General features: G+C 40.8%; 1 protein-coding gene across 1 annotated transcript in view; it reads right to left on the reverse strand.

Moving 5' to 3' along the window:
• The window catches only part of GLRA3 (glycine receptor alpha 3), a 142,823-nt gene extending 124,864 nt beyond the window's left edge, over nt 1-17,959 (reverse strand). Inside the window, exon 1 of the mRNA XM_073340081.1 lies at nt 17,785-17,959. Coding sequence (XP_073196182.1) covers nt 17,785-17,870 — 86 coding nt within the window. The 5' untranslated portion in view covers nt 17,871-17,959. The remainder of the gene's footprint in view (nt 1-17,784) is intronic.
• Between the last annotated feature and the right edge of the window lie 7,324 nt (nt 17,960-25,283).

Consider the following 25,283-nt stretch of genomic DNA (forward strand, 5'->3'; position numbering starts at 1 on the left):
GAGAGGATAGAGAAGAGAGCCACCAAAATTATTTGAGGGATGGAGAAAATGACTTGGGGTCAGAGACTTAAAGAGCATGATTTGTTTAATTTATAAAATAGAAGATTGACAGGTGATTTAATTAATCTATGGGTACCTTCAGAGGGAAAAAATCCTAGGAACTAAAGGGCTCTTTAATTTAGTGGAGAAAACCATAACAAGACCCAATGGCTGGAAACTGAAGCCAGACAAAAATCAAATTAGAGATTAGTCACAGATACGTTATAGTGAGGATGATTAACCATTGGAACAAACTACCAATGAAAGTACTTGATTTTCCAGCTCTTGATGTGTCTTCAAATCATGACTAGATGCCTTTTTGGAAGATATGTTTAGCAAAACACAAGTTGTTGGGCTCAATACAGGGGTAACTTGGTAAAATCTAATGGACTGCAAGACAAGACCAGATATTCGACATAGCTGATCTAATAATTCCTTCTAGCCTTAAATGCTATGAATCCTCAAGAGTTCTATATTACTCAATTCCTCAAGTTTCAGAGTAACAGCCGTGTTAGTCTGTATTCGCAAAAAGAAAAGGAGTACTTGTGGCACCTTAGAGACTAAACAATTTATTTGAGCATAAGCTTTCGTGAGCTACCGATGAAGTGAGCTGTAGCTCACGAAAGCTTATGCTCAAATAAATTGGTTAGTCTCTAAGGTGCCACAAGTATTCCTTTTCAATTCCTCAAAACATCTTCCTACATCTTCCCGAGCAGAAAAAAACCAACCTGCTGGTTTCTCTAGCTAAAACCTGCTCTTACCCCATCTTCCTACCAAAACTGTTCTTGGCCAGTCTCCTACTCCCATTCTGGCATACCAGACACTTTGCTATCCCAAATCAGCATGCTTCCTGAGGAATTGCGTAGGAACTGCTGATGTCATTTCTAGAACATTATGCTTGCTGTGAGAAGACCTCCCACCCTGTCCCCATGCTTTAAAAAAATAATCAGCAGATCATTTTTTTCTTAATGAAGTTGCACACTTCTTGTATTAAGGCAACAGGAAAAGCAGCACCAGGTACAAGCATATACTTTAACAAAAAATACATTATGGAGGTAGATAGTTTTAGTCATGATTGCATTTAGATTTGTATGGGAAGCAGGATTAAAATACTTTTATTTCACACTTCATTAATTGAATTAGATCTCAAAAGTTAACCATGGTTTAGCTTTTCTGCCGTGTTAGTCACTCCGTGCTGTGCAGTCAGCAAAAAACAGTGGCTAGAGCTGGCATAGCTAGCCACAGGTAGATCACTCTAGCACAGAGGAGCGCTTCAGTGCCATAGAATTGGCACAACAGTATCTGGGCTGCCCTCCATCTATGATTTGTATGGAGCTGATTTGTATGACTGAGCAAGTTGGGGAAGGGCCAGGGCTTTCCTGCACTCCCTTATCTACTATTTATGTAATAGTCTACTAGGACTATACAGAACTAGTGTAATTTAGAGCAGTTTGCAGGGAAGGGGATGCTGGAAGCAGCTGCCAGCTTAGGGAAGCTTGCAAGGGAGCAGGACCACTGGGATCTGCATACAGACTTTGTAGAGGGGCTATGTCTGTGGGAAGGAAGCTTGGCCCCCTAGGAAAACTATTGAGGAAAACCTCTACAAGGAGAGCCTCACCGATCTTTTCCTCCAGTCTCACGGTATGAGTTTCTCTATTGGATACACTACTGGAGCCACAGAAATCGGATTGATATTGCTTTGCACATGAGTTTGAATGAGCAAATACCTTTAAATCTTGAGATGATTCTTTTCTGTACAACTGCTCAAAGGTTTTACATGTTTGTACCAAGGTGCATGTTATGAAAAAGGAGTTCATAAGAGAAGCCGCACTCTGCATAGATATGTTTCACCACTGCCTTATCCTGTTAGCTGGGGTTGGCAGTGTAGACTGCCTGGCCTGATGTTTTTGGGTTGAACTCAGAGAGTTTTCCTTCTCCTGAGCATGTGAGTGCATGCTCTCTCTCAACTTTTTTTTTTTTAATAATGTTTTCCTGAGACTTCTCAAAATTTGTTTAATTTATCTTGCCCCTAAAAATCTGATGTCACTGGTATGCTATACAATGTACTGAATTTACTGATACCATCTGTCAGATATTATAGTGGGTTTATAGCTTTCTGAACTATTCACCTTTGAGGCTGAAATTTTTCCATGTGTTGTCTCAGCCCAAAGGTGGATTTTTTTTTATTTGGAAAATTTAAAGGGCAGGTATGACTATTGAAACAGTTTGTATAAATGAGATAGCACATGTATCCTTAGAAAAACCCTCTTAATATCAACAATGTGAGGGGGGAAGAGCATTTTTTTTTAAAAAAATCATATTTTAAACCACCTCTTCCCAATTCTTCTCGTCCCTGGTGTAGGAGAATGCCAGAGTTGGAAAGTGAGTATCCAGAGCAATGCTTTGCTCTAATGATCCCTGCCAGCATAATGGTGCCAAGGGGTTGTTACAAATAAGTACAATTTAGAGCTGCCCCAAAGGTACTGCATGTTGTTCCAGGTGCATTCCTCAGAATCTGTCACTAATATTTCTGTTGAAAAGGGCAATATACAACTGTTAAATTATTTACTTTGTAAGTTTGGTGGTGGTTTCCTCTATCCTTTCTGATACAATACAGATGTAATTTATTTTGAAAACCTTATACCTATACTTTTGCTGAGTGTCAAATTATCCTCATCTTTGCCATTATGATTTTTGTCAGGTAATCATTGCTTTCTCCCCATGAGTATCTGAAATACAGGTTCCTTGAGCTATTGAAAAGGTTTAAAACACAAACATGTCTAAGTACAGTGTTGACTACAGAACCATCGTGTGATGCTGCTGTACACATATCAATGGCTTTTTCATTTTATTATTTAGCCTGTTCCTTGGAACAGCAAGTGTAACTCAAGGCCCTGGAGCTATGGGAACTTTATTTTGTGGTTCATTTTATTCTACTAATCTTTGAATGTTTTTAATACAGTGTATACTAAAAAGCTTTACAAAGCAGCTCAAGGAAATTAATTATGTACTCGTGGGTGAAGTGACTGTACAAAGGCGAAAGCTGCAGCCAGCCATTGTGCACTCATCTGCATCTCACAAACAGCAGTACCAAAAGCATTTCTGCAAATTAATCTGAGCTGATATTAATTTATTGGATCACTCATGATTAAAATAATGATTACATTGGTTTAATCCCAAGAATACGTCCCTTGAGTCTATGGTTGTAGTGAATACAATAGTAACAACATTCATCATTGTTAAATAAAAAGGTACATAAGTAAAGAAAAACACTTTCATTAAAAAAGGGCCTGCTGAAATCAAGCAATCATCTGATTCCTACTGATACCTGATAATCTGACACTATTTTCATATTGTGTTCTGAAAAGCATGGTAGAAACATTTCTCACTATGTCAACATCCTCATGTTTGATTCCTGTCCTACAGACAGTTTATCAATGAATAGTGACTGTGTGGACACTTATGTGAGGCAAGCACAAAACACATAAATTCTGGAAGCATAGAAGAAGTCAGAAAAAGAGTAGCTGAGAATGAGTTAGGTCCTGAGTAGGTAAAGCAAGGTACTGAAGAGGTCAGAGTTTATACCATAAATAAAGAACATTCAAAACATTGCTGTAGCATTAAACTTGAACCTGCAAAAAATAATTTTTAAGGTAGCAAAGTCCCATGAGATTCCAAAATGTGACAGCCTAAAGCAAGAAATAACAAATGCTAAAAAGAATACTTGTTGCACCTTAGAGACTAACAAATTTATTTGAGCATAAGCTTTCGTGAGCTACAGCTCATCCGATGAAGTGAGCTGTAGCTCACGAAAGCTTATGCTCAAATAAATTTGTTAGTCTCTAAGGTGCCACAAGTATGCCTATTCTTTTTGCGAATACAGACTAACATGGCTGCTACTCTGAAACCTGCTAAAAAGAATGGCTGTGAAAAGATCCAAGGTAGTCCAATATAAATGCGTGTTCTGATTATGAATGAAAATCATAAGGACTACACATATCATGAAGGTAAAAGCTGTTTTCAGTTTTACAAAAAAAGTAGAGGGAAATAAATAACAATAAATTTGTCACAAATAACATATCTGGCAAATGTTCTCTCTCCTTATTCACAAAGGGCTCGATCCACAAGAGGGACCTAGTGGACTTGACAACCTCTCACTCTCTGCCGCTGAAGCTCTTTCACTTTGGCTCAGTGAATATTTAATGAGTTATACAGAGAGAGAGAGAGAGCAAGAGAATGAATGAATGGCTCTAGATAGCCCAGTGATTAGGGCACTCACCTCGGAGCGGGAATGGTGGTTCTAGTCCCTGCTGCAATAACTATTATTTAGAGACAGTGGAACAGTGATTGAGAGCGACCCATCCCAGAATACGCAAAAGTCTCGTGTGTAGGGCACTTGCATGATAGGGAAGACCTGGGTTCAAATTCCCACTTCCCATCAGGCAGAGGAGGGATTTGAACCTGGCTTTCCCATATTCCAGGTGTGTGTCTAACCAGTAGTCTATTGGGCATAAGGACAGCCTCTGGCCATCCTTTGTGTGAGGTTGGGAGTGTTCACAGCATGCCTACTTGATCAGGTACCATAGTGGTTGGGGGAATGCCTAATCTGTGAATTCTGTCATAGTGTAGGTGTAAATTAGGTGCTGCACTTCTTGATGGTGTCAGGGTTTAGGTGGCTCTGTGAATGCATGCTGGCAGAAATGTAGGTGTCTAGAGGATTTTAATGATTAAAAGTGAGGCATACTAGGGGTAGGCAGCAGATGACCAGTAGGGTGGTTTTATTATTATTTAAAAATAAATAAATAAAAACACAGTGGTGCCTAAATGTTGGACTTCTTGACACTTAAGTGCCTAAGTCTTTTGAATCTAGAGCAGAATGTTTGCAAACAGATTGTGCTATTTGTGGGTAAAACCATTATTCGAAATCTTGAAGTTATTTTGTGAATTTTGTTTATCTTAGCCTATTTCTACACTGCACATCACTTGGGGAATGTAACTACACACTACATGTGGTGTCAACATTGTGGTGTAGCTACATGGCACTGAAAATCTCTGGCATGGGAGTGGCAGCGGGGGAAAGGCTTGGCAAAGGGTAGCTGCTGGAGTTTCTCCCCACTGCCTCCCACCTGCCAGAGTTTCCCCCACTGCTGGAGCCATTCCCTGTTGTAGTCAATTAGTTTGTTTAATTGTTCAATAGAGGATTTATTGTTGTGGTTTAAATGTCAATGTGTAAATGATAGTTTAAGTAGGATAGTATCATAGAAGTATAAGGTTGATAAGCATTTATAAGTGATGAGCGTGTATTAGGTATACTGGCAAAATAAGGCTATAATGCAAGTCCTACACGCTGAAGTCTGTAAGATTTCAGCTTAGCCATACTAAGCCTAAGGAGGGTTGACATAATTTACCAGTAAATTTACAAGGCTGATTGTAAAATCATAGGAAATTCCACTGTCACTGCAGATTACCATGGTGATGTGCATACATAAATGCTATCAAGAATAAGGGGAACTAAGAGGACAACCTATGAACAGCTGGGCACCCCAAAGTTTATGGGTTGTGGCAGTACAGATAAGGAAAAAGGGGATGGAACCCTTATACATATGTGTAAGGTAGTAGGTGTGGTCATAAGAAGATAAAAAGGATTACTTGGTATGGATAGGCAGGGGAGACCTAAGCAGGAAAGTATCCCCTCACCCCCACTGATGACAACCTGATTCGATGATCTCTTGGGGGATGTAAGCATGAATACAGAGCTGGCTATTCCATTGGCTTTCTCAAGTTTTGTATATGTGTTTGTGTCTGTAACATTGATTATCTGATTGGTGAGATTTATATTACACACAAAATTTGTTACTTGTAGCTGTGTTTGTGGTCACTGTATGCATTCTTTCATGTGCTCCTATTGTTTTCCAACCTAAGGAAATCCCTCAGAGTGACTCTCAGCTGGTTGATCTTAAAACTGTCGCAGCCCAGGAGATGGTCTCACTCACTAGGGATACTGTGAGACCATACTGTGGTTTCACACAGAATAGTATCAATTCAACTTAAATAAAGGCTAGGGGAGAAACTCTGGCAGTGGGGAGGCAGCAGGACACTACATTGTTAAAATTAGCAGTGTACGTGGAGGTGGCAGAGCTTGGGCAAGCAGACAGAAATGTAAGGTACATACCCACATGGTTCTGGAATGTCTTTACTTGCCTAAGAAGTACCTCACCATTTACACTGCTATTTATACCCATGCTAGGGAGGGCATGCAGTGTATGTATTCTACATGCTGTCGAAAGGAGTATGCAGTGTAAGCATACTTTTTTACTTGCTAGTAAAAGACAATTGTGTGAAATAGTTACTGTTCCCAAGCTGAAGGAGTAAAACTCTTTAAAAATAGGCTTCTGCCATGAATGCTGACAGGAGAATTAATAATTCCTTGTGAATAGTAAAGTATAGGAAAGTAAAGCTACTAAAAATTGATCTCACAAATGTTTGTGGCAAGGGAGTTCAAAAGGGGCACAAACTCAGTAGAGGAAAACATCTTAAAAAAAGACAACTATATTCTCAAAAGAAAAATGGCAGTAATCTCTGAACTCTGAATGAGCAGCAATTAAAATCACTGAGAAAGACACAGGAAGCTAAGCCTGACTGTACTGGGGGTCTGTGCACTTGTCATAAATATAAAAGGAAGGGTAAACACCTTTAAGATACCTCCTGGCCAGAGGAAAAACCCTTTACAGGTGAAAGGGTTTTTCCTCTGGCCAGGAGGTAAGAAGCTAGGATAACCTCGCTGGCACCTGACCAAAATGGCCAATGAGGAGACAAGATACTTTCAAAGCTGGACGGGGGGTGTCAAGGTTCCTTCCCCACTCTGAACTCTAGGGTACAGATGTGGGGACCTGCATGAAAAACCTCCTAAGCTTATCTTTACCAGCTTAGGTCAAAACTTCCCCAAGGTACAAAATATTACACCCTTTGTCCTTGGATTGGCCGCTACCACCATCAAACTAATACTGGTTACTGGGGAAGAGTTGTTTGGACACATCTTTCCCCCCAAAATACTTCCCAAAACCTTGCACCCCACTTCCTGGACAAGGTTTGGTAAAAAGCCTCACCAATTTGCCTAGGTGACTACAGACCCAGACCCTTGGATCTTAAGAACAATGAACAATCCTCCCAACACTTGCACCCCCCCTTTCCTGGGAAATGTTGGATAAAAAGCCTCACCAATTTGCATAAGTGACCACAGACCCAAACCCTTGGATCTGAGAACAATGAAAAAGCATTCAGTTTTCTTACAAGAAGACTTTTAATAAAAAATAGAAGTAAATAGAAATAAAGAAATCCCCCCTGTAAAATCAGGATGGTAGATTCAAGATGGTAGAATCAGGGTAATTAGATTCAAAACATAGAGAACCCCTCTAGGCAAAACCTTAAGTTACAAAAAAGATACACAGACAGAAATAGTTATTCTATTCAGCACAGTTCTTTTCTCAGCCATTTAAAGAAATCATAATCTAACATGTACCTAGCTAGATTACTTACTAGAAGTTCTAAGACTCCATTCCTGGTCTATCCCTGGCAAAGACAGAATATAGACAGACACACAGACCCTTTGTTTCTCTCCCTCCTCCCAGCTTTTGAAAGTATCTTGTCTCCTCATTGGTCATTTTGGTCAGGTGCCAGCGAGGTTATCCTAGCTTCTTAACCCTTTACAGGTGAAAGGATTTTTCCTCTGGCCAGGAGGGATTTCAAAGGGGTTTACCCTTCCCTTTATATTTATGACAGGGGGAGAAACAAAGGCTCTCTCTCTCTGTGTGATGTTTTTGCCGGCGACAGAACAGGAATGGAGTCCTAGAACTTAGTAAGTAATCTATCTAGATATGCGTTAGATTCTGATTTCTTTAAATGGCTGAGAAAATAAGCTGTGCTGAAGAGAATGTAGATTCCTGTTTTTGTGTCTTTTTGTAACTTAAGGTTTTGCCTAGAGGGATTCTCTATGTTTTGAATCTGTTTACCCTGTAAGGTATTTACCATCCTGATTTTACAGAGGTGATTCTTTGCTACTTTTTCTTCTATTAAAATTCTTCTTTTAAGAATCTGAATGCTTTTTCGTTGTTCTTAAGATCCAAGGGTTTGGATCTGTGTTCACCTATGCAAATTGGTGAGGATTTTTATCAAACCTTCCCCAGGATAGGGGGTGTAAGGTTTGGGAGGAATTTTTGGGGGGAAGATGTTTCCAAACAGGCTGTTTCCCAGTTATGTACCTGTTAGACGTTTGGTGGTGGCAGCGATAAAGTCCAAGGGCAAAAGGTAAAATAATTTGTATCTTGGGGAAGTTTTAACCTAAGCTGGTAAAAGTAAGCTTAGGAGGTTTTCATGTAGGTCCCCACATCTGTACCCTAAAGTTCAGAGTGGGAAAGGAACCCTGACAGCACTAGAGAAGGAATCTCAGCCAGCCCCACATAGAAGGGAGAGACAATTTTGGGTGAGCTGGGAGCCCTGCCACAGGACCACAATTAAGATCAGGATCCAGTGCCTCAGAAACCATATGCAGGGAGCGCAGTGAGATTACCATTCCATTCCAGCTCCCAGGCTGGAATAGCAACTGCAAAGAACTTCACTATAGTCTCAGGTTCTCCCCATGGGCTGTGAAGGTGAATTCTATCTTCCCAATCCCATTATCAAAGTCATTTTACTTGAGCTTTGTGGGTGGATGAATTACTTTCACCCAAGGGGATCAGCACAGCAAAATGAGCTAATATAGCCTAACGAGTGAAGGGAGAGGGAAAGAAATACTAAATAGTACCCATTAGGAAGTAGGAGGAGAGGAATTAAATTAATTATGACTTAAAAATGGCTGACATATCAAACTCCTTTTTTAAATTAACATAAAAATACAGAAAAAAATTTGGACAAGTAGAGAGCCATGAAGAGTAGTTATGGGAATACTGTACTTGGAAAGTATGAGCAGGTGCAAATCAGCCAGCTTGGATGACATGCATTGCAGGGTGTTAAGGGAATGAACTGATTAACTTACCAAATCAATGTTAATTATTTCTGAAAAGTCACAGAGAACTGGGGAGGTACCAGAAGACTGGGAAAAAAAAGCAGATATGGCATCAATCTTGGGCAGGGGGAGTGGGGATACAATTACAAATTGAATGAAGGAGATCGAATATATTTGGATTTTGGTAAAGAATGTAATGTATTTTCACAAAATCTTGCAAAAATTAAATTTGTATGATCCTGAATACGTGTAGACCTAGCCAGAACCAAGAATGAAAGCAGAAGGAAGAAAACAGCGGTTAACAATGGACAAACTGTACATTCAAAGTGGCCTTGTAGATAATATGTAGTTGGTAGATAAAGAATAGTAAGAAAGAAGAGAATGTATGACAGCTTATAGCTGTGGCCTTGCATGTATTACAGCATAGGAACAGCTCATGATCTAGATGGGGATTGCCTACAAAACCTTGGACCAATCAGAGTGCCTGATTTGATGTAGACTGGAATGCGCATGTGGTAGCGTGTTTCAGAATATGTACAAAAAAGGCTGTCAGCCTCCTTGCTGCAAACCCCATCTCTGGCTCACAGCTGGGGCTGTCACCCCGGGACAGGGAGCTCCCGCTATTGCAGCCTGACTGCCCCCCAGGCTCTCCAGTGCCAGCTCTGAGCTAGGCTGCCCCACAGGCTCCTTGCTCCAAATCTGGCTGCTGCCCAGGTCAAAGCTGGGATCCCAGTTGGTAGCATGGCTCAGAGCAGGGAGCCAGAGTCCAGTCGGCAGCCTTGAGGAGCTCCACCCAGAGGTGAGAGCCTGTGTTCTCAGCCCCCCTCTCCCCCCCACACTGCCCCTATTAAGTCGGTGGAAGCGCTCCTGGTGAGGACACGTACCACAGACAGAAAGGGTAGTGTGGACAGGACAAACTGCAGTAATTACTGCAATGGCTGTATGTTGACTTTACAAACAGGTCAAATTAAGTTAAGTATACAGGGGTGCTGGAACAATTTTTATAGTGGGGGTGCTGAGAGCCATTGAACCAAACTCTAAACTGTGTATGTAATAGAAACCACTTCAAGCCCTTGCTATAGCTTTGCAGTATGCCAGTAAAGAAAATTGAGGGACAAACCTGGAGCCAAACTGAGTCCTAAGGAACCAGGAGGTTGAGGTCTCAGGAAAATTCCAATAATATGAATACTACCTGGTAGGCTGAATGATTATAATCATTGGACAATGATAAATGGGTAAGTATTGGACTAGAGGGAAGATGCCGAGATCAGTGTTAGGTCCCATCTTCTTTAACATATTCATTAATATTTTTAAAGAAGTGGTAGCAGCACCTGATTGAAATGCACAGATAAAACTAGGTTTCCATTGATTTGTAGATAATTCAAATTTTCCAGGAATTGTCACACTTCCTTTTTATTAACCATTTTACAGTCTTATCTTTTGCTCCATCTGTTCAATTTATGCTTTTTTACATTTGTGCCCAATTGAAGTCTCAGTGTCTCATTGCTTCTCATTTCCTGTTACATGGGCTATCTGAATAAAGCTATATTGGATAGGTTTTCTTCTCTGTGTGTGTTCTTTCCAAAAACCAACATAAAAGTCTTATAGTATGCAACATCATCTTAAGGCCAAGGTCAAGTTAGTGCTTCAGGATACTGCTCAGAGTGACAGGATTCATGCCAGATACTGACAGAAACCAGAATTTCTAATGTATGCACTGAAGCATTTCCCTTAACTGAATAAGTCAGTGAAAATAATGCTAAGGTTAATAAATGATGCTGCTAGCCTTTCATGTTTCCAGTGAAATTGGTCCACAGAACCACACATACATACAAACACACACCATATCTCAATGGTGTTTAAAATTTCCTCCAGATACATGGCTTTACTTTGCTTTCCTGATCTTGCTTGTGTTACCATCTTACGTCTACTGTCCTTTCAATTGTCAGCTCACTTTTCTCTGATTCATACTGGGAAGTTAATCAATGAGAATGTGCTGGATGCAGGGATTATCAGGCCCAAGTGCATTCTTGGCTGTTTCATATGCAGGATGCTTCACCTCCTGAAGGCTATGAAAAGGGTGACAGAAAAGGGCATTTGCCCACCTACACTCTGTCTGCAGTTACTTTGTAGAGAAGCCTCCTGTTTGAAAATCTGAGCAAGCATTTTTGTGAGTACAGTTGAACTACAAGTGAAAATCTGAGCACTATCACCTCCAAAGGCTTGATGTGCTCCTACAATTTATTTGTATTGGCTCAGCATTGTTATTATAGTTCTTCCCATTATAAAATGACATGTTTTAGCCTATTATTACCAGCAAGTCACCACTTTTCATCATTTTACTTCTGTCTAGTGGGGCACCTTTAGGCCGCTGGTTCCTTGGTCACTAAATTAAATTTAGGTAGCTCCTGAGGATGGTGCATCTTTCAGTCCACAACCACCTAGAGCATGGAAACGCCTGTCCTGATTGTAACCAACGACAATGCAATTTTAAAACAATTATATTAAAAACCTGAAAGGAAATAATATGTAAGCTGTTTTGATGCTTTGCAATAATCAAGGTCTTTTGTACTCCACAGTGTGCTAGACCTAAATTCCCTGGAAGGTCCCTGGATTCTATAGATGGGAATCTACAGAATCTGCTGGGGCAAATTGGAAAAGAGTGTTTTTTAAAAATATAAAATAAATTTATCACCTTAAGAGGCAGCTTGTGATTGGGATAAGCACATTTGCTGGATATTTCTGCTAAATGATCATCAGTAAAACAGTTATGGGTGACATTTCTAATGTCATCTTAAGGTTTAAGAGTAAGCAACCAATTTAAATGAAATTCACACCTCTGAGAGCTACTCTGTCAGGCTTTCTGTAATCTGTGCAAGAGAACACTATTACAGTTTAGGCTTGGTTCATGTTTCTAAGGTTACCTTGAGAGCAGGACACATTTTTTTTAAATAAAAGCTGAAGTTTTGGAGTTCAATTCTGTACTAGGAAGGGGATTCCACAGAAAAGTGCAGGCTGTTAAATTTCAGAATACAAAAGGCCCTATCAACAGTAAGTGGCATATTTATTTAACATAGAATCATAGAATATCAGGGTCGGAAGGGACCTCAGGAGGTCATCTAGTCCAACCCCCTGCTCAAAGCAGGACCAATCCCCAATTTTTGCCCCAGATTCCTAAATGGCCCCCTCAAAGATTGAACTCACAACCCTGCATTTAGCAGGCCAATGCTCAAACCACTGAGCTATCCCTCCCCCCATAAATATGCTAATGTATTTTTAAAAGTGTGTTAAGTATTCACTGTAAATTGTGAGATTGTGTCACTTGTGACACAGATCAATATTCTTGTAAATGTACATGGGATGCATTCCGATATCTAAGAAAGTGTTTTTAAATAAGAGCATTTAAATAATATATTCCAAAATTAGTTGAACAACAAGAGACTTGATCTCTCACCTGTTTTAATCTAAGTTTAACTCTATTGATTTAAATGGCATTTCCTCTAATTTTCATCAGTGCAAATGAGATCATAATCAGGCCCGACACGTCTGGACCTTTCTAATTTAGGAGAACAATCATTACATTTTTCTTCAAAAAGAATCACAGTATTCCTCTTATTATTGTTTGTATCAGTTAGGTAGGAATGAAATAGGAAATATTGAGAAGAACAGCATTAGCACAGCAAGAATTAAAAGGTGCATGTTAATTTAAATTTCATTGTAATTTTAATTTAGTTTTCCCATATATTACTGTACAAACATATTTCTTCCTTCTGCTTTATAACAAAAACAAAGGTAGGATCTCAAGAAAGCAGTTTCTTTACAAGTTTATTTTAAGAAATGAGGAACAGCAGATGAAATCCTGCCGTCAGTGAAGTGAATGGCAAATAGCAAGCCACTGACTTGAATGGGGGCAGAATTTTACCTGGCATATTTAAATTACCGTGTTCATTGATAATTAAAGTCCTCTCTTTTTCTTTGTTTTGTAAACTACAAGGCAATCCACCCACATAGGGAGTCCAATTGCTCTGCCTCTGTGTCATTGTCACTTGTCCAGTAGGATCTAGAATGAGATATTTTCAAAGGAGAGACTAGCTTCTGGTTGCTACAGACTAGGGTTGGAGATGAAAGGCTCTGTACTTCATTACCCTGAACTATTAAATTTCCATTTCTCTGCCCCCAACACAGGCACATCTGTTATGATTTTAATAAATTCATTCATTGAGTTTGCAATACGTGGATCTTTAATTGCTGCTTTATAAACATCAAAGGTGTCATTCTTTGCTTCTTAAACAGCTACTGAGGCCTTACAGGCAATTCTGATGGCATCTCATATTATATGAACTATTTTCTTGTATTCTACTTGGCATTTTTTAAACTACTAAGGCTATTTGCATGAAGAAAGGTTTGTTGGTGCTGCCATTATTACTCATCTGAAGTCATACTTCTCCATAACATAAGACTAATCCCCACAGCGGTTAACTATAGGCCCAGTCACCCCTCTGGGATATTTAGCAAAAGGCACTCTCTCTGCATAGATCCTGCTCTCTAGTACAGTCAGGGACTTCCATGGTATGATTCCTCCTCAGAGAAAAGAAGAAGGGGTTAGTGAACAGGTTGAGGGAGGAGTGGATAGGCAAGAGGTGATACTAATCTTCCTGCTCCCTTTCCGGAGGTCACTTGAGAAGTATAATAAGTGAGAAGCTATACTACATTTTCACAGCTCCGTCCCTTCACTCCAGATAATGTGAATAGCTATCATCTCCCCTTTAAGGAGACCTCGGAGAAAGGAACAGTTATGGGTGTCCTGTTAGGGGCTTCAGTGGAGCCACTCTGTTAACAAGCAAAGGCCAGAGCTACTACAGAGTGTCCAGACTCTACACAGGTGATTTTGATCTCCTCCTGATCTCATGGGATCCATTCAGATGCACAGCCATTTTGACTAATCCCTATTAACTGTGAAGGGCAAATTCTGCTCCCTGGTAGAACAGGGAGAATTCTCCACAGGAGACCCTCATAAATACTTCTTCCCCTTCAAATCTCTCCTCAGGCATTCCCTGTGGAAGTGGGCAGTCTGGACTTCTAGTATTATCAAGGGTTCTGATTTTATTTTTAGATAAGTAGCAGGAGCAGATATAGTCCTAAACAGAGATTCTACTTTACTCTACTTACATGTGGTGACTCAGGGCATTTTACACTAAACAATAATATTACAGAAAAAAAATAAAAAATAAAAAGGGAGTACTTAGTTTAGACTTAAAAATTGAGAATTTCTAATTTCCTGAGTTTGAGAAGCAATTTCCAGAGAGGTGTAAACAGAAAAAGCCTTGATTCATAAAGATAACAGCCCTGTTGCAATGATTGTCATGAGTTGCTAATGGAACACTGAAAGAACAATTCTGAAATACATGAAAGGCCCAGTCCCTAAAGAAATTGTTTAAATGATAAGCAGAATTTGAAAATCTATGAAGAAATCTACTGAAAGCTCATGTAAAGATTTTTAGAGAAGTTGAGTGTATATTTAAAGAGTCTTGCTGCTGAGTTCAAAATGAGCTTGAGTGTGTTGATTTGTTTATAAATAAGACCACTAAACAAGGAGTTTAAAGTAGTCCCATCTTATAACTTTCATACAATAATAAACAAGGACAGAAACACATGGAAGATATGAAAGCAGAATTGTCTCTAAACTGAATGCTCTTCAAAATGTATACAAAATAATAGTGCTGCATATCTTTTTTCTCAAGTTCCATAAACTACTGTCAGAAGTAGAAGACCTAAAATACACCATTATACACCAACTGTATTGTTATAATAATACACAGAAATAGTTATACCAAATTTCTATTATGAAAATAAGGTTGATTTACTCTTCTATCTGCAAAATAGTTTTCAGATGTCAGCTTATATAAAATAGTTATCATACAAGAGTCTATTTTTTTCATATTTCTGATTTCAAGGGACTTGAAAATGGGATGGAAAATTATTTCTTTCCATAAAGAAATCAGATGTCTTCTCTTTTACAAAATATACCAGAATGTGGACCTTCAGCATCTAACTGATGAGAATAACAAGCTTGCATTTAAATAGATCATCTTAAAAAGGAGATTTTTCTTAATTTGGCATGTACTGAAAATATCAGTTTTACCCTTCTCAGAGATGGCATCTAAATAACATGCAGATATAGTACTATCACAAGGTAAGACATTTAAGTTGCTTCTACTGGAGCACTTAACTTAACCTCTCCCTACCCCCGCCTAGAAAAAAAAATCCCACAAAAATTCAATTGAGGTAAGAAAAGTTAATCTCTAATATGGTTTAAAAAATGAGAACCTTTGTGTCATATCTGGAACAAGTGAAATCATTTAGGGGTCAGTTGTGCTTAGAAGGCACAGTTCTTCAATAAAAGTACTGTATAAGACCCCATTCCAGTGGATCTCTATAAGTGATTGTCTCTCAAAGGGAAGACAACATGGTAGCAGTTTACCCCCCATCTGCCCAGATGTAAATGATTACACGAGGTGCAAAGCAGGGGAGAACTGGTCTCAATGACTTCCAGAAAGCAAAACATCCGTGTCAACATTTTAACAGGTTTCATGCATCCGATGAAGTGAGCTGTAGAGCACGAAAGCTTATGCTCAAATAAATTGGTTAGTCTCTAAGGTGCCACAAGTACTCCTTTTCTTTTTGGGAACATTTTAACACACCCTCATTTGGACTTGGTGAACTGGGCTGGTCTATATCCTTTTGGGATGGCTTGTGATGCTAATAGCTCAAGTCAAGAGCAGTCTTTGTATTCCAGAGTGCATAAGGGCTGCAAATTTGCCCTGCCCCTGACTGGGAAATAAAAACTAGAACCTTCCTATGCACTCCCACCTCCTAACTGCCTTCACAGCAGCCATACACAACATAGCTTCTAGATTTTTGTGCATAATGACCATGGCTATTCTTAAAAATGATCATTTAGATGAACAACCCTGCTATTATGAAAACATTTTTGTTGCTTTAAAATGGAAAAAAAGTATACACATGTAATGCAAAGATGTCACTCTACAATCTGAACTTAAATATGAGTTAACTTGCTTGAGTAATGTTTTCTGATCTGATGCTATAAAAGAGTTATCTGCCTTCCAAAAACATATTTATTTTCTTTGTAAATAACATATGTTTTATATTATTAAATAAAGAGTTGGTTGTTCATTCAGTAGTATACTGACATTTAGATAAATGTCAAGGAAATGATGATCTATTATTAACCTTGAAATACAATAACTGATAGTACATTTCTACTTATAATTATATTTCATTCAGTATATTACAGCCCATATGGGTCCATCCTCCTACTCCATACATTAAATATTAAAAACTACAAGAAATTGTACACTCTCTACTGCTCACTCTCCCACACAACACCAAATAATCCCACTTCATGTGACCCAGTTTCTTAAAATCTGTTCCTGTTTGCAAAGGTAAAGTAAGATTACAATAAATACTACTACATTCTACGTGTTGATTCAATTAACCTAAAACTACCTAAAATGAACATATATTCACCATCACCACTGCCTAGTGCTATACATACATATACATAGTTGTGTGTTTATAAATAATCCCTCTGCATGTTATCACAAGAGCCTCTAGTAACCTATGTATTACATTTTTTAATTCCTTCCCACATCTTTGAAAAAAAAAGTAAGGATATGACACTCATTAATACCCTGCCTCTGTGTTATGTAAGTTGTATGTATTTATGCTTTATTTTTATTGCTGTACAAAACTAACCTTCACATATTTCTGACCGGTTTAATTCTAGCAGAATATTCTAGCAAAAAAACATTAAAAGGGTGACCTCGAATTCTGCTTTTTAAATGTCTATAGTGTGGGGACTTTTGTTTGCTTATGCGTTTGCTTGCCTTTTAAAATAAATACAGAGATTAATGGAAGAGGGAGTCTAGTTTGTTCCAGAATGTAACCACCACACTTAGAGAACTTGAGAAAAAGAATATTTGTGTATCTTATTAGTTGATCTGAGAAAAGTGTGCTGGGCAATAGTGAAAACACCTTGTGCACTAGGATGTCCTCTAATCTTTTCTGCTCAACTCTTGATTTATTGTTCTGTCTGTATCATACACTACACAAATTTTAGAAAGCCCAGCTGCATAGTACACCAAGTAGGTAAACATCCTGGAAGTAATTCTCGAATCAGTTTCCTCTCTCCACCTGGCTATCATTGTTCCTGTTTCTGCATGAAAGTTTCATGACCTCATAAAGTCCCCAAATTAGATACCCTATACTAATTAAAATAAAATAGTAGTAACTGAAATCAAATGTATTCCAAACTCTGAATAAACTTCGTGGAACTTTATATATAGCTCTAAACTGAAGAATTTTAAAGAGGTAAGTGTAGCATTTTCCATTTAAAAAGAAAGAATGTAACAAAACAGAAGCTAACTGGCCAACTGTGCAAAGGGAAACCCCAGCTCTAAATAAAACAAGGCACCTTACATTGTAAAATGAAACTGAAATCCAGCGTCACTCCAGTATCTCAAAGTTACCTCAGACACAGATCCCATACATTTAATTGTCACTGACAATGAGAAGGCTATTGAAGGCTAGACATTTGTGGCAAGTAGGACTGGAGAGACAGCAACAACTGTGCATCATCCATGAGTCCCAAGCATTTCAGCTGTGCAAGAAAAAACGCTGGGGGCACGTTTGTGATCTCCGTTTCCCACCCTGGAGGGACTCACCTGAGCAGAACTGCAGCTTCCCACAGATAAAATCCCGAAACAGCTGCACGAAGGTATCTAACCTTGGCCATGTTACTACGAGGCATTCACAACCTCCAGAGCAGACGTTTCCGAGTCATGGAAGATCCAGAAAGAGTGCCAAGGAAATTTGCTCAGTCTTGGGAGCTGTTGGAGGAAACTGCCGGGACGTCAGCACCCTGGAGAGCTCCCTGCGGCAGTGCTGCACCTGTAATCCCACTGGCAGGGAAGTTTTAGTCTGGGGTTAGTTATTCACCGGCGCCTGGCACTTGGCCGAACATTTTCTGGTGGTGGCGCGGCTGGGAACCAGCTCGGTAGGGTTTGTATTTTTCATTTAAAGAAAACGACTGTTCCAAAAGGGGAAGATCAGGCAGAGCAGAGGCGGCAGCGTGCGCTCAGCTTCCCTTCCTCCCTCCGGCTCCTGCTAGCCGCCAGAACCCAGCTCTCCACATTCCTGAGCAACTGGAACGCTAGGACCAGCTGAGAGAGGGAGGGAGGGCGGAGACCAAGCCCAGGCAATGGGCTGCCCACAGCCACTCAGGGGAGCTCCCAGACAGACTGACAGCCGGGCTAAGCAGCACTGCAACAGAAGGGGGTGGATGGGGGAAGAGAGGAGGTTGATCCCTCAGACCTGTGTGTGTGTGTTCTGGGGGGCGGGGGGGAGCTGATGTTTCAGGGGGTGGCGGTGGACAGGGAGAGGATCCCCTAGAAGGAGATGTCTGGCGGCGGGGGGTGGGGGTTGACCCTGAGGAAGAGGATGAGGGACTGGTCCCACAGGAGGGAATGTGGGGGTGGTGATCCTTCAAAAGCGGATCTGATGTGGGGAGCAGTTAGTCCAGCCAGGAATGGGGTGGGCCATTCCCCCGCCCCGTTGTTCTTTCACCTCCTTTGCATTCACTACGAGTATGAGGACGGAGCCATCTGTCCAAGCTGCTGTCAGAGCCCTCCTCAGATTAAACGCTGGTAAAAGAGCTGCTGCCTAGCCGTGCCCCTCTGCCCGGCGTTGGTGGGGCGGAGGGGAGAGGGGCGTGCAGGGGGCGGGGCGTGCAGAGGAGGGCGGTGTCCCAGGGGCTTGGGAGGGGGAGTTGTGTGTGTTCGGGGGATTGCGGTGAGGTTGGGGGACGGGCAGGAGTGTCCGGGGACGGGCAGGGCATTGAGCGCTGGGCAGGGCGAGTGGCCCATTGCGGGAATGGGCGTTGAGCTGTGCGCTGGGGGCAGTGGCTCTCCGGTGGCTGGGAAGAGCTGTCCGTGGTAGTTTCCGCCTTCAAAGGCGCAACCACTGAGGAGATGGGGAATCATGTCGCCCCGGTCCCTTTTCATCCCAGCTGATGAGATGGGGTGAGAGGGAGCCTGGAGAGGGGGAGTTCGGAAGGGAAGAGCGCTCTTGAGCCAGGAGGTGTTGAGAGCTTCAGTCTGGGGAAAGGGTCTGGGGAAAGCGGGGCGAGCGAGGGAGAGACAGGTGGGGGCAGAGAGGGAGTGAGAGAAGAGCGGGCTGAAGGAGAAGGAGCGAATGGCGAGTAAAGGGCGCTGCGAACATCTGTGGCTGTGAATGAACCTCCGTGCGGGACTGGGGAGGGGGGGGGGGAGATACCGGTGCGGGTGGGGAGGCAAAACGAGAAGGAACCTTAGACGAGGGGAGGCTGCCCGTGTTGGGGCTGGGAGAGGGTGTGTGTGTGTGTGTGCGCGCGAGCGAGCGTGCCCTTTGTGTGTGTGTGTGTGGGGGGGGGGGTCTCTGTAGCAAGCTCAGTCTGGACCGGGGCGAGGGGGAAGCCCTGCAATCGTACTCGCGGATGTATTTTGGGGAGGGCAAGGAGCTTGTCTGAGCAGGTTTTGGGGGAGCCTGCTTGTGCTGGTGCATGTGTGAGTGAGGGGGGGCGGCAGTGTGTGCAAGAGGCAGGTGTTGGGGGATAAGACAGGCGAGTGGGTTTGCTCTGGTGTGGGGAGGAGGCAGGACAAGGTGAAGGAGGAGGCAATACAGCAGGCGTGAGGGAGAGCAGAAAGGGGGAAAGGGTGCCAGAGAGGCGAGGGAAGGAAAATGGGCGAAGGAAGAAGAGATCAGCGCATAAGAAACGGGGGGAGGGAGGACACACAATATAGAAAAATTATATGGGGGAGGGAATAGACTGAAAATGACAGAAGAGAAGATAAGGTAGTAAAGGAAATGGGGGGGGGGGATAAAGGGAAAGAAGAGATTGAACCGCAGCTATGAAGGAGATAAGACCAGTTTGTACTTACTAGAAAGGATAGGTACAAAATGATGGATTAACCACATTTTAGTTACATTGTTAAAAGAGGGATAAGATAAAATGTGCTGTTCGGCCATACATCCTCCTTGTTCTATTTCTGTGGTTGCACCTGTGCCTACTTTTGCTTTCACCGCTGCAGCTGCCCCAGCAGGCACCATTACATAGTAATACCTCCGACCTCATTTTCTAGAACTGATGTGTCTCTCTCCACACCCACACATTCTTCGAGTTAGATGCATTGTTGGGGGGCACGCCAGAATGTCATCTGCTTAAACTGACCCTTCCCCCCAGGTTTTCTTTAAAATGTAACAGTTAAATACGAGAGTGGAGGAGCAAGAAGATCGGGGGTTCTCTAGCATGAACACACCAAAATTTTAGTCAGTGCTAAAATAATTGCTTTGCTTCTTAATGCTAAGGAAACTTCCTTTTCTTCCAAGGTCTGTTCTGGAATTAACGGGATGTATTGAATTAAGGTGTAAAGTGCATGCACTATATTTTCAGAACAGTCACGTTTGACTTTTTTCTTAATATAAGCATTTAGTGAAGCTCTTTCTCATTGGTACTGTTTAGCTTTACAACCCTGTGCACTTCCACACTTAAATTGCCCTACTTTCCCCCAAGGGATTCAGGAAGATGCATTTTTCTTATAACACTATTTATAACTATTACCACAATGGGATCTCTAGTATCAATGGTTCTATACATGAGAAGTACATTAAGTATGCATAGTTCAAATTCATAAACATGACAGGAGGGACACATACATTCTAATATGGTTTAAACCGTAACTTCTGTATTTCACCATTTGCTTTACTGAATATAAACTTTAGATACTATGCATCAACTGTTTTTTATGAATCTCAGAGCTTATGAAAGTTGTCACATTGATACTGTTGAATACTGAAATCTTCTCCTTAGTCACAAAAGAGACATAGTATAGGGAGTGACAGTATAATCTTCCCCACACCACAATGTTACTCAGCACTGCTCTATAGCCACAGCCTACCTTTGGTGAAAGGAGAATTCAGTGTCAAAGTTTGTTCAGTTCTTGGACTTTTTCCTAAAGGGATATGTATTTGTGGTGGTTTTTATCTATGTAATTACGTATAGGGCCCTCGTGATTATAGTATCTTAGTGTCTCCAAAATTATTTTTAAATAACAATGAACAGGACTTTCTTCTTTTTCTGCCTGCAGGAATAGCTTAGCAGGTTGTCAGCATTTTTCTTTTTTCCATCTTCTTCTTCCTGAATTGGCAACTGGTTAAACGATAGGAAACAAAGGGTAGGAATAAATGGTCAGTTTCATAATGGAGAGAGGTAAATAGTGGTGTCCTCCAGGGGTCTGTATTGGGACAAGTCCTATTCAACATATTCATAAATGATAGCAGATGACAGAACGAGGAGTAATGGTCTCAAGTTGCAGTGGGGGAGGTTTAGATTGGATATTAGGAAAAACTTTTTCACTAAGAGGGTGGTGAAACACTGGAATGCGTTACCTAGGGAGGTGGTAGAATCTCCTTCCTTAGAGGTTTTTAAGGTCAGGCTTGACAAAGCCCTGGCTGGGATGATTTAACTGGGAATTGGTCCTGCTTTGAGCAGGGGGTTGGACTAGATGACCTTCTGGGGTCCCTTCCAACCCTGATATTCTATGATTCTATGATTCTATGATCTGGAAAAGGGGGTAAATAATGAGGTGGCACAATTTGCAGATGATACAGAACTACTCAAGATAGTTAAGTCCCAAGCAGACTGTGAAGAGCTACAAAAGGATCTCACAAAACTTGGCACAAAATGGCATATGAAATTCAACATTGATAAATGCAAAGTAATGCACATTGGAAAACATAATCCCAACTATATATATAAAATGATGGCATCTAAATTAGCTCAAGAAAGAGATCTTGGAATCATTGTGGATAGTTCTTTGAAACCATCCACTCAATGTGCAGCAGCAGTCAAAAAAGTGAACAAAATGTTGGGAATCATTAAGAAAGGGATAGATTATAAGAAAGAAAATATCATATGATCTCTCCATAAATCCATGGTAAGCCCACATCTTGAATACTGCATGCAGATGTGGTCCCCCCCCATCTCAAATATATATGTATTGGAATTGGAAAAGGTTCAGAAAAGGGCACAAAAATTATTAGTGGTATGGAACGGCTTTCATATGAGGCACAATTAACACGATTGGGACTTTTCAGCTTGGAAAAGAGACAACTAAGGGTGGATAATGATTGAGGTCTATAAAATCATGACTGGTGTGGAGAAAGTAAGTGTTATTTACTCCTTCTCATAATACAAGAACTAGGGGTCACCAAATCAAATTAATAGGCAGCAGGTTTAAAACAAAAAAAAAGTAGTATTTTTTTACACAACACACAGTCAACCTATGGAACTCCTTGCCAGAGGATGTTGTGAAGGCCAAGACTATAACAGGGTTAAAAAAAAACCAAGATAAATTAATGGAGGATACGTCCATCAGTGGCTATTAGCCAAGATGGGCAGGGATGGTGTCCCTAGCCTCTGTTTGCCAGAAGCTGGGAATAGGCAACAGGGAATGGATCACTTGATGATTACCTGTTCTGTTCATTCCCTCTGGGGCACCTGGTATTGGCCACTGTTCTTTCCCACCTCCCCTACATGGGAGAAGACTGTGAGTAGAGCTGTTTTGGGAAGGATACATTGAAGAAATAGGTCTTGATTTTAGGTGGTTTTTTTTAAGCACCAGCAGCTTCTCTCTAGGGAAATCTAGGAAGAACTGATGATGGTTCTTCAGTCCAAACACAGTACTAGCTATCATCCCTCTTTGGCCTACTTAAGATTCCAGTTCAACAGAGCACATAAGCAGATGCTATTCACTTCAAGAGAATTAAGTGCATGCTTTGCTGAGTCGGGTCCTAATATAGGTTTGTTCTGATAACCATGTTGTTTTTCTTGCATGTTACTGTTAGCCAGCCTACCTGTTCTTAAAGCGTAAAGCTGAGCGCTTAACAAGAATAGATTTTAAAATTTTCTACAGTGCCTTTTAATACTTCTCTGAGCTCTTTGTGTGTTGGGTTGGGTTGGATTTTTTGGGGTAGGGAGGTGAGCCTTGCCTGAATGGTCGCATGTAAACTTGACTTCTACTGTGTGTGACAAAGAATACTCCTCTCTATCAAAAATGTTTCCTGTAAATTTACATAAGCTTCAAATACATGGGATCAAAGATCATATAAGAATATTATTTTATGTAAAACATTATATTCTGGAGTGAAAGAAGGTAATATTTTTTATTAGATCAATTTCTGTTGCTGGAAGCTCTTCCTCAGTTCTGGAGAAGGTAATCAAAGTGTCTGAGTTAAATATCAGGTGGAACAGACTGTTAAGCATAAGTAGTTCACACATTCTGTAGGAGACCACTTAAAATTAAACTGAGCAATTATGGGTTAGCAGGCAGAAGGTGTTACACATTGTTGTAAAGAGCCATAAAACTGTGTCTCTCTTAAGTCCATGGATATTAGTGTGCAACACAATTACACACTACACACTACATAGATACACCTTAAGAAGGCTTTTGTGGGCATTTCGGCCCAGATCCTCAAAGGTATTTATGCATCTAAATTTGAGGATCTGAGTCTTCTTCCCTATTTTTATAAATCAGCTGTTTAATCATTGGCTAGTCTGTGCTTTTTTAGAAAAAGAAGGGGAAATTATGAACTTTCTAAAAATCAGGTTGGCTGATTGTATATTAGATAACGTAACTGTTAGGATAAAGATATTCAGGCATGTCTGCAAAGGCCTGTACTTTAAGAATTTAGGTGTATTCTTATCACTTGGCTAGTTCTAGAGGTATAAAAGAAAGAATCAAAATCACTGTCTGCTGGTGTAAGGGCCTTCTCTTACTGTGACAGTCTGAGGCCCTGTTCATAGGCTAAGGCCTTTGGCTAAGCAGCAGACGCAGCCATAAGCTAGGAAGCGAACAGTCACATCCTCACATTCCAAACTAGTCACATTGAAATAAGGTGCTATTGGGCTGTTAGGCCCTATCAGGACAGAATTGTATTCCTATCACCTCCAGAGAAAGGGAAGTGCCTAGAAAATGTAAAAGGAAACTTAGTTTGATAGCATCCTGTCTGGCAAGAACTCACTTATCAATAGCTGGGATGTGAAATCCTCACTTCTGTATTGTCTTGTCTTTATAGTTCCCACTTTGCTCTTGTTTGTATAATCTCTGTCTGGTTCTGTGATTGTTCCTGTCTGCTGTATAATTAATTTTGCTGGGTGTAAACTAATTAAGGTGGTGGGATATAATTGGTTACATAATCATGTTACAATATGTTAGGATTGGTTAGTTAAATTTCAGGAAAATGATTGGTTAAGGTATAGCGAAGCAGAACTCAAGTTTTACTATATAATCTGTAGTCAATGAGGAAGTGGGTGGGTGTGGGGGAAATGGGAACAGGGAATGGGAGTAAGGAAGTTGGAATCATGTTTGGCTAAGGGCAGGAATGGGAACAGGGACACAGGTGTAAGGCTCTGTGGTGTCAGAGCTGGGGAGGAGGAGACTAAGGAAGGAAACTGGAATCATGCTTGCTGGAAGTTCACCCCAATAAACATCGAATTGTTTGCACCTTTGGACTTCGGGTATTGTTGCTCTCTGTTCATGCGAGAAGGACCAGGGAAGTAAGTGGGTGAAGGAATAAGCCCCCTAACAGTAACATGTACATAAAAAGATTATGAGAGTATGTTCTATTAATAGCTTCAAATATAAACATCCCTTCTTCATCTCAGCATTTCTCCAGTAAGTGCTAAACTATTTATTAATGGACCACAGATTTGCATTCTATTTATATCTTTGCTTAGTTGCCTTTATATATAAGCGTACATCTTCCAACCACCATGACTAATACATAAGTATGCTGTACTTATGTATTTAACTAGGCACTTTCACAAAGGTATTTTTAAATATACACCTGTTATCTACACACCTTTACCTTGTGTTCTTTTTGCTTAGAGTGCCAAGTCTGAAACCACTGTTCTTTCTAAGTTCTGTACATCTTCCCATTACAGTGGATCTAGACTAGCCTTTCTCAACTAAAAATTCCCACTGTTACTCTCATAACTCCAAAAGTGATATTGCAAACATAGGCCATCTAGCTGAATTTTAACCTAGGGGTTAGTCTAGAGGAGTTACAGCCTCTCAGACTACTCAGAGCAGCTCTAGAGGACATGATGGTTATAACACCAGTAGCC

This window comes from Lepidochelys kempii, chromosome 4, assembly GCF_965140265.1.
Source record: "Lepidochelys kempii isolate rLepKem1 chromosome 4, rLepKem1.hap2, whole genome shotgun sequence".
In the NCBI taxonomy this organism is placed as follows: Eukaryota; Metazoa; Chordata; order Testudines; family Cheloniidae; genus Lepidochelys; species Lepidochelys kempii.